Source organism: Myxine glutinosa, chromosome 2 (genome assembly GCF_964187855.1).
Source record: "Myxine glutinosa chromosome 2, kmMyxGlut1.1, whole genome shotgun sequence".
Taxonomy (NCBI): domain Eukaryota; kingdom Metazoa; phylum Chordata; class Myxini; order Myxiniformes; family Myxinidae; genus Myxine; species Myxine glutinosa.
In genome coordinates this window covers 100,855,809-100,871,722 of record NC_136262.1, presented here as the reverse complement: position 1 = coordinate 100,871,722, position 15,914 = coordinate 100,855,809, and the positions used below count along the sequence as shown (strand labels likewise).

At 40.7% G+C, this 15,914-nt stretch overlaps 1 protein-coding gene across 1 annotated transcript in view; it reads left to right on the top strand.

Annotated features, from left to right (window-relative positions):
- Positions 1–15,914, top strand: part of LOC137422330 (insulin receptor-like) — a 174,535-nt gene that overhangs the window by 126,910 nt on the left and 31,711 nt on the right. Inside the window, exons 14-17 of the mRNA XM_078771363.1 lie at positions 3,920–4,013; positions 11,736–11,806; positions 14,085–14,314; positions 14,425–14,535. Coding sequence (XP_078627489.1) covers positions 3,920–4,013; positions 11,736–11,806; positions 14,085–14,314; positions 14,425–14,535 — 506 coding nt within the window. The remainder of the gene's footprint in view (positions 1–3,919; positions 4,014–11,735; positions 11,807–14,084; positions 14,315–14,424; positions 14,536–15,914) is intronic.

Below are 15,914 nucleotides of genomic sequence, written 5' to 3'. Positions count from 1 at the left end.
AGGTGTCCTGTCTGCCAGAATTAGTTGGTGGGCATTAAAGATCCCAGGGTGTGTGCTTTGTGATGTATAGGTGAGCTATAATCGCCGGCACCCTGGCCAAATTCCAGATTTTGAAAATACAAATTGTGTATACTAGCAACGGTACTCGCCCTATGGGCGGGGCTTTAATTGGGAGGCCCAAATGAAAAGGCAAAATATCAGAAATTGAAGGTTTTTATTTTATTTTAAACGATTTATATAAACATCAGTTAAATCATATCACACGCAAATCATCAAAATCTAAACAGTATTTGTAGAATTTCAATAAAAGCCACATCACTGTCCATATCGGTAAATATTATTCCATCGTGTTTGGAAAAACTGGAAAATTGGAAAAATGGAAAAATTGGGGAAAAAATGGAAAAACAATATAGCCTATTTTACTCCAGGGGTACCCAGGATTACCCACCCAAATTTCGTTGCGATCGGTTCAGCCGTTTTTGCGGTACCTGGGAACAGACGGACAGACAGACAGACGGACAGGCGGACAGACATTTGGTGAATTATAGTAAGATGAACAGTAGATAATTTGAGTAGAGTACATGGAATATATTTTTTACATTATTTGTCATAATAAGTATAATCCCTGACGGGATACTTTGAAGGCAACAGCAAACAATCATCATAGCCCTGCCAAAAGCCTGGTGGAGGCTTAACGGTTAAGGTGGCTGACTTAAGATTATGGTACATATTTAATATCATATATGAGCGATATTATCCACATAGTAATGAGGTTTAAAACACAAACATACTGTATTAATGTTAGGATAATCTTACTATAATTCACCAAATGTCTGTCCGTCTGTCTGTCTGTCTGTCTGTCCATTCAAAGGTACCGCAAAAACGGCTCAACCGATCGCAACGATATTTTAGGTCGGTATTCTTGGGACACCTGAGAGTAAAATAGGCTATATTGTTTTTCCAATTTTCCAATTTTCCAGTTTTTCCAAACACGATGGAATAATATTTACCGATATGAACAGTGATGTGGCTTTTGTTGAAATTCTACAAATACTGTTTATTCTACGTACCAGGAGAGAGTAGATCGACTCCTGACAAACTTTTCCGATATAAACGTGTGGCTCCGAAGTAACACGGCAGCGTGTGCAAAGCGACTGAGAAACAGGTGTAGGGGCCGCTTCCATGTTACAGATTCGGCGCACACTCTTCACACATAAACGTGCGACTGAGAAAGACGTGTAGCGGCCGCTTCCGTTTTGCAGAGTTCAATCTTTATTCAAAATGGGCGCCATGTACTGTTTAGATTTTGATGATTTGCGTGTGTTATGATTCAACGGATGTTTATATGAATCGTTAAAAAAAAAAAAAAGCCTTCAATTTCTGATATTTTGCCTTTTCATTTGGGCCTCCCAATTGAAGCCCCGCCCATAGGGTAGGTACCGTTGCTAGTTGGATGAAATCAACAGGACGATGATTGAGATGTGCTAATTCCGCATTGTTGTAAGCAAGGAGAAGCTGACGTTTCAGTCATTAAACCCTTCATTGGAGTTATTTTGCTCCGAAGGGTTAATATCCAATATGTCAGCTTCTCCTTGCTTCCCATGATGGGTAAGATACCTCAGATCGATGCTCTGTTAATTCCATCCATTGTTCTATTTGTCTGCCGTGACAGGTTGGGGCTGGCCTTCACCAGCAAGACTAGTCATTCCTTATATGATGTTAGGATCACCTTGCTGTGTTTCGAGTTCCACTCGAACAAGATATTGTTATAGATAAACCTTATATGTTGAAAAAAGAAGATGATTGTTAATTAAGAAAATATGAACCTCACTCAGATTGTTTTAAAGACAAGACGCTCCCCCTCTGCCATCCCCACACCCTCCAGTTGCAATATTTCTGTGCAGATTAAAATATAATGTAAGCTTGGCCTTCTCAGAACATTTTAAAATTACTTTTCTCGATGTTTCATCTCATGATCCTTCCGAATATAGTTAGCTTTATTTTCATCCCATTATGATGAGGAAGCTCTATTGAATTTTGCAATAACTCTTGTGTTGTGTACCCTTTTAGCATTGTACTTCTCAAAAATCTTAGAGAATGTTTGTTGCGGGAATGTTTATTACCTCCACCACCGAAGGTAGATGGAGGTCATGATTGCACACCTGTTTGTCTGTCTGTGAGCTGGATATGTCAAAAGGTAAAGAATGGATTCGGACGAAACTTGGTGCACACGTTGGGTTTGTGACGAGGATGAATTGATAAGATTTTCCTGAAGATCTGGATCAGGAAGCAGACACTAGCATTAATAAGTGATTCTTCATCATTTGGCACCTTTCCTATTCCATCTCCAGGCGCTGCATAACGTCTTTGCCGGGCACCGAAGGGGGCTCGGCAATGACTCACCCTGAAAGGGAGTACTCAGTTTTCACTCTAGTTGTTTGTTTTCTTGTTTGTTTGTTTGTTTGTTTGTTTGTCCGGGAGATATCTCAGCCATCCTTCGAGCTAGTAAGCTGAAATTTCGGCACAATGGTGAGCAAGTCCTTTGTCAAAACGTTATTTTTTGTTTTTTGATGAATCAATTAATTGATGAGTTATTTAATTATTAGCGATTAATTAAGTACTTTCTCTTCTTTTTTCTTTCCTTTCTCTTCTGGCCATAGCACATATATATAGCACAATATCTCAAAAAGTTATTGATAGATTCAGACGAAATTTGGTGGAGAGGTTGGGTTTTTAGCAAGGACAAATTAAATAGCTTTTTGTGAAATCCGCATACTATATGGAACCACCTTTCGAGGCCATTTTTCCCCGCAGAGCAGGGGTTGGCCTTTTTTTGGCACTGTGGTCCCCTTTTTGAGGCAATGTTTTATGGCCCGAGTCGCCTTTTGTCACCCCTGCAACCATGTTAGTCGCCTTTATGCAACAAACACGGAATTACCAGTAAACTGGTACTCAATTTGCCGACCTCAGAAGGATGACAGGCTGAGTGAACCCCCCTGGTGTTAATACAGCGATCGACCAGGATTCAAACCCAGGATCCCAAGCCGGCACCCTAACCGCTAGGCCAACACCAGGCTATCCGGATACTATAATTTTTAAATAATTCTTCAACATTGAGAGATAACGCAAAAACGACATATAACACGATATAAAGGTTGTGGACAGATTCGGACGGAATTTGGTGGCCAGGTTGGGTGTGTGACAAGGACGAATCGATTCGATTTTGGTGAAGATCTGAATATGGATTCGGATATGAGAATTTTTTAATTCATAAATTCATTTTTCATGATTGAGAGATGGGGCCACAATGATAAAGAGCACAATATGTCAAAAAGTGGCGGACAGATTATATCGAAGCCTGGTGGATGAGTTGGGTAGGTGACGAGAGCAAAGTGATTCGATTTAGGTCCAGGTCCGAATCCAGATCCGGTCTATAAGTGGAATACAAAACGTAAACTGTGTTCCACCTGGCAGAGGTACGCTCTCTACCGAATGCCATTCTAGTTCCCTTTGTTTCACCTACAGTGTTGACATCTTTAAGTTATTCCTTTCTTACTGCTTTGTATCCTTTTATTGTTGGTGATAATGTGTTAACAAGGTTGATTTGGGGCTAGTGGGAGACCTCAAAGTTATTATACTCGTCTTGCTATCTGATCTGCGTTTGATTCCCACCCCCAGATGGGGTGTTATATGATTACATCAATATGAGAAACCATAATAACAGTAAATGTCTGCTCCACTGTATAAACTGCTGTAATTATTATGAAATTATCAAACTGTGGCTTGATTTTCATAAACCATAAATTTTACTGCTGTGTAGCCTCAAATACAATTTTGTTCGACTGTATTTGGCAAATGGTGATGCCGCGGTTTGTCCGTCATTGTCTTTCTCTATGCACTGCAATCCGGCCTGTGCAAGGCTTAGTGGTACTGCCTGTGCTACTCGCTGTCATTAGCGTGCTCTTCTGCTGCATTGCATTGGGCATTGCGCTGCTCTTCATGTTGAGGAAGAAGTGAGTATACTGTTACGGTACGCAGTTAAGGATGTTATATTTGCCGAGCGGAGGCTCCGCGACCGAACAGTTGTTCCCCGACTAAACCCGATTCACCCAAACGTTGGCCGTATCGCGCCACAGATATTCAATGGGGAAAAGACTAAGACGACGAATGCAAAGAGGAAGGAGAAGAAGACGTACAGAAGAGTAACGGGGTTTATTATTTACACACACATAAGCAAAAAGAGCAGTCACGATTATTTACAGGTGACATGAAAACGCAGGTGACACAGTGAAAATTACTAGCTTATACAGACTTAGTTACTACCCAGGACAGCACGAACAAAACAAACTCACGTATGCAAATGGGGAACTTGCAGGCAGGAATGGCTGGAAAGGATGAGCAGGTGGGATCACAGGGCACAGCGAGCAGGTCCACTCCGGGCGGGAAGCGGGGAGCCGGCAGCTCCTTGTAATCCGCTTTACAGTGCACGCCGGCAGCTCCTGGTATTCGGCTTTACAGCGCACGCCGGCACGGTCACTCGCTGCCCCGTCAGGGCTTCACGCGGCTGGTTGAAACGGGGCTGGACTCATCTGCCGTATCTCTTTGCAACTCGTTCGTAAAAGTTCCTCTGCTTTCTCTTGGACCCTTTCTTTGTTGTGTACCTCTCCACGCAGCTCAGCTCGTATTCCCTCCCTCTCACTTCTCTCCAGCGCGGGACTGACACGCCCTCTCCCCCGTGCTCTGTTTCGTGACCTTGTATGGTAATCCCACGGGCTTGTCTCCTTATTTGGGCATCGCGCCGACGGCACGCCCCTCGTGGCGAGCCACGGGCTTGTTTCCTTATTTAGGCATGGGGCTGCACAGCCCCGCCCTTCATGGCGCGACCTGGGCTTGCCTCTCCCTGGCGACCCCGCCCCTCCTGTTCAAACAGAGCACGGAGCACATATTCACTATAGCAGCGAATTGAGAGGGCGTGCACCCCACGCTTGTGAACTGCTTTACCCACAGATGGAGAGTTTGGCTGGGAAATGGAATTATTGAAGGGGGGCTATTCTTAATTGATTCAGTGCAATGGAGTGTCATTCTAATGGAAGACAAGGCCTTACTCTAAAACACATAATAAGATATAAGCTACTGAACAAGGGTTTTATCGTGTCCTGCAATGTGGTGTTTATGGAATTAACTACCGAGACGCCCTTTTTATCTTTACACAACTCCGGAGGCAGGAGGGGCCATATCCAAACAATGTTCATCACCATTTCCAATACAATACAACACAATCAAAAAAATGCAATCCTCATATCCGCAACAATACTTATCCACGTTACACTAAATGAGAGCACAAGTGCTGTCTCTTTGTTCAAGCTCACACTGCCTCTTGTCAATCTCTCCCTTTCTCTCTCTCTCTCCTTCTTTCTCTCTGATTATCTTGCTATAATTCACCAAATGTCCGTCCGTCTGTCTGTCCGTTCGAAGGTACCGCAAAAACGGCTGAACCGATCGCAACTATATTTTGGGTGGGTATTCCTGGGACCCCCTGGAGTAAAATAGGGTGTATTGTTTTCCCAATTTTTCCAGGTTTTCCAATTTTCCAGTTTTTCCAAACACGATGGAATAATATTTACCGATATGAACAGTGATGTGGCTTTTGTTGAAATTCTACGTACCAGGAGAGAGTAGATCGACTCCTGACGAACTCTTCCTATATAAACGTGCGGCTCCGAAGTAACATGGCAGCGTGTGCAAAGCGACTGAGAAACAGGTGTAGCGGCCGCTTCCGTTTTACAGATTCGGTGCGCACTCTTCACACATAAACGTGCGACTGAGAAAGACGTGCAGCGGCCACTTCCGTTTTGCAGAATTCAATCTTTTTTCAAAATGGGCGCCATGTACTGTTTAGATATTGATGATTTGCGTGTGATATGATTCAACGGATGTTTATATGAATCGTTTGAAATAAAAAAAAGCCTTCAATTTCTGATATTTTGCCTTTTCATTTGGGCTTCCCAATTGAAGCCCCGCCTATAGGACGGGTACCGTTGCTAGTTGCTTTAATTTGTCCTTCCAATTTGCAAAGGACACTATTGATAGCACCTCACTGACCATATGTTTTGACAAGTGTTTTATTTTTATTTTTTTCCACCTTGTCTCATAAATAATTTTAAAAGATATTATATTGTCATTGTGAGTGAAACATAAGATTGTTCTTTTTGGGACAAATAAAGGGCCACATGAATACTACCCTTGTCCATCTCCCATGTTGATGAGGATCCACAATTAAAGGCATGGAGATGGTGCGGTATCTTGCATCCATTGCAGTTGATAGCAACATGGTTAAAGAAGATCAGGCAAAGAGGGGATAATGGATACCGTACCCCCTTTCCAAACACACACACACACACACACACACACACACACACACACACACACACACACACAACGGCATTACACCAACCAATTTCAATTTCTTTTCTGCAATATCGAGGCTCATTGTAGAGCGAGGTGATGGAAGTTATGGACTGATTATAGAGCAGCAGGGCAACTCTTGGACAACAATCAAAGGCATATATACGTATAAACTATAAAGGATCAGGAAAATATGAAATAGGGGAGGTAGTCAGGGCCCTTAGGGATATTTTGGGGCCGTTTGGTTCAAATTCTTCCAAAAGCACCAAATTTGGCCCAGATGTTGCCCATGCCATACTCTTTCGATTTTTGACGGGCGCCAAGACGGGCGCCCCCCCCCCCCCGGGGGCCCCATATTGGCGAAATACTAAATGGCCGCCACCCGGATTAGAGGAAAATCAGTTAAATAACCAAAAGGGTTGGAATCATGTATGATACCACTTTTCAGGGGTTTTCGAGGTCGAGGAATCCAATTATGATGCTATTTTGATGATTCGAGGTCAAGGTCAACCCTCAAGGTCATCTTGAAGGTCATTTTTGAGTCAAACATGTCGGTTTTTGAGTTTTTTGTCAAGATTTACGTGAGGTTCACCATTTTATGTTTCTGGGTTGGGTAATCGAACTCTGACCTTATTTTTGACAATTAGAGGAAATATTTACATGTCTATTTCCTAATTTTCAGGCATATGCAGTTCATCAGTCTAATTACAAAGGTACGGATTTTTATGTTTTATGAACTGTATGCCATATCCCTGTGTTTAATTTTTGTGCGATCATGATCCGGGTTCATGTATACATGATTGTATACATGTCATAAATATGACGTCATAGGTCATGTGACCTGGCGGCTATATTGGATTTTATGAAAACCTTAAAAATGGATCCCTGCCTTCATTTTTCGATCGATTCATTTTGAACTTTGACCACTTATAGTACGCCATGTGATTGGATGCATATCCTAATTATGACGTCATAGGTCAGGTGACATGACGGGATGGACCGGTATGGTCCCCGGATCATACCGCCCTTGGCGCCCATCAAAAATCGAAAGAGTATGGCATGGGCAACATCTGCGCCAAATTTGATGCTTTTGGAAGAATTTGAACCAAAATATCCCTAAGGGCCCTGACTAAGGAGAGGAAACACTGTAATCTGCATATGAGACAGTTGGTTTAGGAAGGGTTGATGGGATTAATAAAAATTGTGTGTAAGGGTGAGTGATGACACGAGATGGCAGTGACCATGGGCTTGAAGTCTTGGAGGGAAGAGTGGGATAGCACAGCCTCTGGAAATCTGTTACAGATATGGGAGAAGCAAGGACCAAAACTGTTGAGGTGAGCACTCAGCCTGGATTTTGGAAGTTTAATCAGGAGAGGCTTGCTGGAAGAATTGGTCAATCCTGAAGTTGTTGTGGGGAAAGGGGAGGGCTGAGAGAGCAGAGGGTGCTAACAGAGAGCAGTAAAAACAGAAGGGTCGTCTGCGATGTGAAAGCAACAAACCTTATACTTCAACCTTATCACACAAGATTATAAATAATGTTAAGAGATTTAGCTTCCACAGAATCCAGGAGAGACGGATGTAAAAATGGGGCCTCTGCACTTAGTGGAGAGCAGTACTCCATTGAGCAATGGACAATGACCTTATTGACTGACTAGTTCTGATTTTTGAAAAACACTTGTAACGACAGAGGATCCCCAGTCTGCAGCTGGCAGGGCTCCGAATCCGGATCTTTACCAAAATCGAATCATTTGGTCCTTGTCACATACGCTACATCTCTGCCAAATTTCGTCCGAATCCGTCCACAATTATTTGAGATATTTTGTTCACAAACGGACAGACAGGGGTGAAAACATAACCTCCATCCACCTTTGGTGGCAGAGGTAACAATAGGGCTAGCAACGGATAGTGCAGTCTGGAAAGCAACCATTAGGTGAATCACGGCTTACACATGCAAGCATGGAAGTGGCCATTCACCTATGATGATTGTTAACGGTGCGCATTGGAGAGAGTTGCAGTAAATAAGGTTTGAATTAAAACTTGTAAACGTCGAAGTAAAACTTGACACGGAAAACAGGATGCCAGGCTATGTGCAATGACTGAGATATGTTCTGGAAGATAGTCCTGACTCGTGTTTGAGATTTAGGGCCTACAATCATTGCTGAGAGAGCAGCAGCAGCATGATCATTGTTGTGACCAGGACAGAATCCAAACTGATAACACTGATCAACAGCCAATTTGGTTCTGACATATTTTCAACTGTTTCTAACTAATTTGGTGCCCACGGATCCGAATCTGACCTTAATATCACGCTATCACGTAACCTTGACGTAGTACATTATAAGTGTGGAAAAATATTTAGAGCATGCAAATTTCTTGATTAAGTCTCAATAAGTCTATTTGTCACAAAAAAAATATGAACTTAAAGTTTTTATTTACATCACATAAAAAAAATGTAAATCTCCAAAAATAATATGAACTTTATAAAATATCACAAAAAATAATGTGAACTGAAAGTTTTTATTTACATCACATAAAAAAATGTAAACCTCCAAAAATAATATGAACTTTATAAAATATCACAAAAAATATGAACTGAAAGTTTTTATTTACATCACATAAAAAAATGTAAATCTCCAAAAATAATATGAACTTTATAAAATATCACAAAAAATAATATGAACTGAAAGTTTTTATTTACATCACATAAAAAAATGTAAATCTCCAAAAATAATATGAACTTTATAAAATATCACAAAAAATAATATGAACTGAAAGTTTTTATTTACATCACATAAAAAAATGTAAATCTCCAAAAATAATATGAACTTTATAAAATATCACAAAAAATAATATGAACTGAAAGTTTTTATTTAAATCACATAAAAAAATGTAAATGTCCAAAAATAATATGAACTTTATAAAATATCACAAAAATAATATGAACTTCATAAAATATCACAAAAAATAATATGAACTTTAAGTTTTTATTTACATTGTAGGAGTTGCGGACAATGAGAGGGTAAAACACTTCTTGACTTGTTCAAGGCTCCTTTATTTCAGCAGAACTAAAACCCAACCGGAACTCATGCATTTTTATATCTCCCATCACTTCCGCCCGATCCTCTTAAAGGGGCGTGGCTCCAACAACCGAGCGCACGCCACGCCCATACCATCAATAGACCCACTGGTCCCGTGCTTGTGGATTATGCCTCAATGGGTTAACCCCCACAACATCACATAAAAAAATGTAAACCTCCAAAAATAATATGAACTTTATAAAATATCACAAAAAATATGAACTGAAAGTTTTTATTTACATCACATAAAAAAATGTAAATCTCCAAAAATAATATGAACTTTATAAAATATCACAAAAAATAATATGAACTGAAAGTTTTTATTTACATCACATAAAAAAATGTAAACCTCCAAAAATAATATGAACTTTATAAAATATCACAAAAAATATGAACTGAAAGTTTTTATTTACATCACATAAAAAAATGTAAACCTCCAAAAATAATATGAACTTTATAAAATATCACAAAAAATAATATGAACTTTAAGTTTTTATTTACATCACATTAAAAGTGCTTCTGAACTTTACTTTTGCGTTTGTAGGAGCAATCACTTTCACGCTGTAAATTCCAACAGTAGTCGCCCATCATGTTTGGATTGATCGGCCTTGATATCGAGTCTCCATGATGGCAATTTCCTAGTGAAACCTTTCTCCATGTTCATCACTGACATCGCCAAGATTTTGTGGAAAGAAGTCCAGATGAGAATGGAAGAAATGTATCTTGAGTGACAATCGAGCACCGAGCGCCTGGTAACTCTTCAACATCTTGTCCACAAGCTCTTCATAATTTGGTGCTCGAAATTTCCAAGGTAATTGTGAGCAAGAGCCACAAAGCTATCCCAAGCAACGCTTTCCAGCTCAGATAGTCTCGTTACAAAGTCCTGATTAGTGAGTACAAGACGAATTTTGGCTGTGGCTGATATTCCTATGGTACACTGGTTCTCAAAAACTGGATGTGCCAGTGAAAATTGGATATCATAATCGAAATCTACAGGTTCATGTCGGTTAGAATCATCTCAAAATATACTAGAACCATAAAACTTTAAAATTTTTGTTGACCAGTGGTCTGTGATCAGTTGGATTCCATTATTTTGCTTATAGCTGGAAGAAAGCTTGCTGGTCTTTAGTTGAGGGGATCAGTTATTGCACCATTTTTATGGATGGGAATGATGTTTTCTGATTCTAGGCTTTAATGAGGAGCTCAAAGGTGAAGGGCAGGCCGAGTAGAGCAGACAAAGGGGATGCCAGCTAGAGCAGCAGAGCATGATTTGAAAACGTGGGCAATTATACCATTTGGGCCCATTGTTGACGTAAGGTCGAGGCTGGACAGAACATTATCTACTGACCTCGGGTGAGAAGGACACGATGTACAGTAGAAAGTGGGTGCAAGGGATATGATGGGGACAGAACGAGATGGTATTTTGCCACTTGTGAAATATGATTTGTTACCCTCGCCAGAGGAGAGGATATTGCATTTGAGTCCGTTTGTCTGTCTGTCTGTCTGTCTGTCTGTTTGTCTATCTGTCTGTTTGTTTGTCTGCACAGAATAAATATGATTTTCTCTGCAACCGTTGGTCCGATCGACAGTAAATTTTCACTGTAGGTGCAACTTAAACTGTAGATGTTTTTAATGATAATTATGACGTCATAGGTCACGTGTTTCGGCCGCTATCTTGGAAAAACCGAAAAAATTTGCACCTCTATATCTCCGAAAGCACTGATTAGAAAAAATTGAGACATGGCTCATTGTAAAGAACTCTCCATGGGGAATAAAATATGTTAATGATGTCATAGGTGCCTCCATTATGACGTCATAATTCGACAAGTACAAAACTTCATCTTATAAAGATGAAATTTCTTGAGCGTTATGTAGGTATAAATTAGTGGAGAAAAAATAATGATGACGTCATAGGTCACGTGGTTCGGCCGTCATATTTGTTTTAACACAAAAGCCTTCAAAACCACTGAAAATACATCCTGGCGAGGGGTTGCAATCTCTGATTGCTCTTTCTCTTGTTGGTTACATGTGAAACAACTATAAATTCCCATTTATGATATATGCTATGTTATTATGAGATGGTCATGACCAAAGGAGGTCAAGGATAAAGTCCCTCCCCATCCTTCCTTCAACAACGGTCACAAGCACATTATTACTTCAGCTCTTTCTCATGTGCATGTTGTCATGAGGGCAATGATTGTGTAACTGTAGTTTTCTATTATTGTCATTCATGTCTCTACCCACTGTTTTCAGGACCAACGGTACATTTCTGACAGGAATGCTGTATACTTCCGTGAATCCAGAGTACATAAGTGCCAATGATGGTGAGTTTATCTCTGTTTGTGCCACTTGTTGGCAGTGGAATCCTGTAATTGGCATGACAATCATATGGTTGATCATGAGCCAGCAGATCCTGGTATTCGCTTGGCATGGTACTAGTCATTCCTTATCCCTGCAGGTAATCTCGGGGCCATTAGAACATTCCCTATTATAACTGTTTCCCTGCTGTACAGGTGCATCCACAATCGCTTGAATGTGCCAGCACAAATAGATGTTTCCATGGTCACCATTCAAAGGCTGTCTGGATTGTGTGTTGTGCCCACAATAATGGATTGGTTAAAAAAGACAAATAACAGTGATTATAAAACAAACGCAATTTTAATTATACAGTACACCTTGCCATTTAAACAATTATTCTTCCACCCCTCCTTCGGCATTCCCTATTATTACCGCGTTACCTTAGGACATTCTTATTTCCCTCTCCATATCTGTAGATAGTTGACCCTCATGACCGATATCACACAAAATGTCTGTTTGGGTTCGAGTTGTGTATTGTTAATGATAAATTTAACCAAAGGACGAAGGACACCCAAGGTCAAAGGGCGCTCACATCACTACATTTCTCAACAGCACTGCATTATACCTTAGATTTCCACAAACCTGAATTTTCATTCCTTATTACCTTTGTGGCAAAATATGTCCTGAGGCACACATTTCATATTGAGGGTGATATATGATGGGAGACATTTTAATGCAAAATATTCTCAACCAATTCAGTTTTCCGTTTGTGTTGTTGTTTTGATTGCTTGGTATGTTCCGAGTTGTTAGGGTTAGGGTTAGAGATTCCTCCAATAGGTATTCTGCTAGGGCTGGCAGGATAGATCACAGGTGGCAAACTCAACTTTCATCCGGAGTCTGGGTTAGATTCCTGACATGACCCTAAACTCTCACGACATCAATGATTGGTGCATCAACAATTGCTTCATACTTTGGATGTCTATTATAGGGTTTGTGTCCTGTCTTAGTGGACATTATAGATGCCATGATGCCTTTCTAAAAGAGGAGGCCATTGTCTGCCGGTACACTGGCCAAGTTCCAAATTATCGCTCTTATCCGCAGGGGCAAGCCTCGTTGGTGCATGTATGGGAGCCTCGATGTTAGCGTTTCTACCTACGATGTTGCTGATGATTCGCCAATAAGTGATGAAACCAATCCGGTGGCTGAGGGTGGCGTGTAGCATTGGGATTCTCATGTATGTACTACTTGTGAATGTTTGACAGCTGTAGAGGAACTCGGGTAGAGTTTGAAACAGCAAAGTGCTTAACTTGTATACAGTGATGAACCCAGATGTTTTATCCGTTGCTGGAATGGATTTTTTGTTTGATGCATTAAGACTAGTGGAGCCCTTTTTCGAACGAAGAAAACCAATTTCAAAACGCTACAGTTTGAAGGAAACCTGCAAACGTGTAGCCGTAATGAATTAACTGAGTGGCAAAATGTCAAAGCGGACCTGTGCACAACCTCATCCCAAACATATTTCCTGAAGCTTTGTGTTTCCTGTGATGCTCCATCCCTGCTACGTCACGCCATCTTGGGACACTTATGCACCCATACCTGTATCCTTCAGACTCAACAATGAGACAGGGTTGTTCTGTCCTTTTATTGAATAGTTGTTGATGACTTGGCTTCCTAACGCCACAAAGCAACATCATACATGTCATACACGAAGCCTGGTGTTGGCTTAGCGGTTAGGGTGCTGGCTTGGGATCCTGGGTTTGAATCCCGGTCAATCGCTGAATTAACACCTGGGGGGTTGACTCAGCCTGTCATCCTTCCGAGGTCGGTATATTGAGTACCAGTTCACTGGTAATTCCCTGTGTGTCAGAAGAGGCGACTAACAGGGTTGGTGGCAGGAAGGGCATCCGGTTGTAAAACATTGCTTCAAAAAGTGGACCCAGGTGCCCCAAAAAAAGGCCAACCCCTGCTCTGCGGGGAAAAATGGCCTCCAAAGGTGTTTTTTTAGTATATAACACACAACTTAAGAATTTAAGCTACTTCAGAAAAGAAAAGTAGCAGGGAGATAAGAGATTGGCCTATTTCACATTCTCATCTGAGCACTAAGCTCATAATGCAAGATTCCATATGTGGGGTTTATTTGTCAATTGTTTTATTCATGTCATCGTGGTCCATGCATAAGATGTACTAATGGATCCTAATGTCGTTGTCCTGCATATGATTTAAATGCAAACTCTTCAACAAGCCTTAGAGCCCTGCAGATTTAAAATATATGATTTATTGACTTCTGAGTTTGAACTTCTGCAGTGTATGTACCAGATGAATGGGAAGTACCCAGGGAACGCATAAGTATCTTGTGGGAGCTGGGCCAAGGCTCTTTCGGCATGGTGTACGAGGGGGTGGTGCGTGATCTCGTCCGCGAGGAAGTGGAGACTCGTGTTGCCATAAAGACTATAAATGTAGGAACTTGCCTTCAACAACATGTGGAGTTTCTGAACGAGGCTTCAGTCATGAAATCATTCAGTTCCCATCACGTGGTGAGAACATCCATGGATCATTTAAGGACAAAGAGCACTCAAAATGTTTCAGTTAAATTGCCCTTTTGACATCTCAATAATTTGTCCTGCATTTGGTTCCTCTATCCCAGGTTACTTTGCTTGGGGTGGTCTCTCAGTCTCAACCGGCACTTGTGATCATGGAGCTCATGGTTCATGGGGACCTTAAGAGCTTCCTGCGTGTTCTTCGTCCAGGTGCAGATGTATGTTTGACTGATTACATTTTGTATCATATCAATTGTTATTTTCATTATCTACAAGTGCGGCATGTTTGTAGACCGCAAGAAGATGCAGGAGTGCATCCTACTTGATGACATAATAAATATTAGCCTCATATTTTTGATGAAGTTGTGTGTGTGACAAGGACAAATCAATTCGATGTTGGTGAAGATCCGAATATGGTCTATCGGTGGGATAGTCAGTCTATGAACACTTGAAACTTCTTCTCCATAATTGCTGATGGGATTGTGACCAAACTTGGCACAAATGATATTTGTCATGTTGCAACTCAAGTTTGTTCACACCATGAAAAAAATCGGGATATAAGGGCTTCAGTCATGCGTATCTACTGGGGGTCAAAGTGGATCCAGGTTTGACACACCTCCCCAAAGTAGGAATTTGCTTTTAGTCAGGTTCACTATGTTTTTTCGTTCAAAATTTTTGGAGATTAGCAAAACTATACATTTTTGGAATATTCAGAGCATGAGGAATCCATAAATTAATGTTGGCATTTCTGTAGACACCTTTGCGAAAATGACACTGAGGACAGTGATGAAGATCTGTAAAAGCATATTCCTGAATGGTATAGACCTCGTAGATCCTGTGTATAGGACTTATAGTTCAATCTGATACTAACAAGGCTGCTTTCTTGCTTTATAAACCCATACCTATAACTTCAAAGGACTTGCAATATAATGTATTATGTAATACAGTTATATCACAAATATAAAGACAATGGTTTTCAATTGCCTTTGTTTGTTGCTTTTCTATAATCCTGAGCACTATTTTGAGGCCTTTATTGGATTCCTTGACCCAGAAAACATAGGATTAGCATATTGAATTAAGTTTCTAGGTTGACAAGAAGCCGAGATCGCGCAAAATATGTATTTTATGGCGGCCATTTTGAAAATCCAAAATGGCGGCCATGCAGGGGTCTGTGCAAATGCCAACATTGATTTTCGGATTCTCGATGCTCTGATGATTCCAAAAATATACAGGTTTGCTAATCTCCCAAAATTTTGAACGAAATTATATTTGTTAACATAGTGAACCTGACTATTTCTTCTCTGAAACTACACATACAATTTCAATGAAACTTTACCACACCCTTCACCACCCGTGATGTACCAAAGTTTGTTCACTGCATTAAAAATTTGAGGTGTAAGGAAGTATACAGGGGGTTTGAACCCCGCAAAATAGGTATTTGATTTCATCTTAGAAATTGCACATAAAATTCTGATGAAACTTGATCACAACCTTCATCACCCGTGATGTACCAAAGTTTGTTCACGGCATTAGAAAAATCGGGGTCTAAGGCAGATTATGGGGGGGGAGGGAAGGGTTGCCCCACAAAATAGGTATT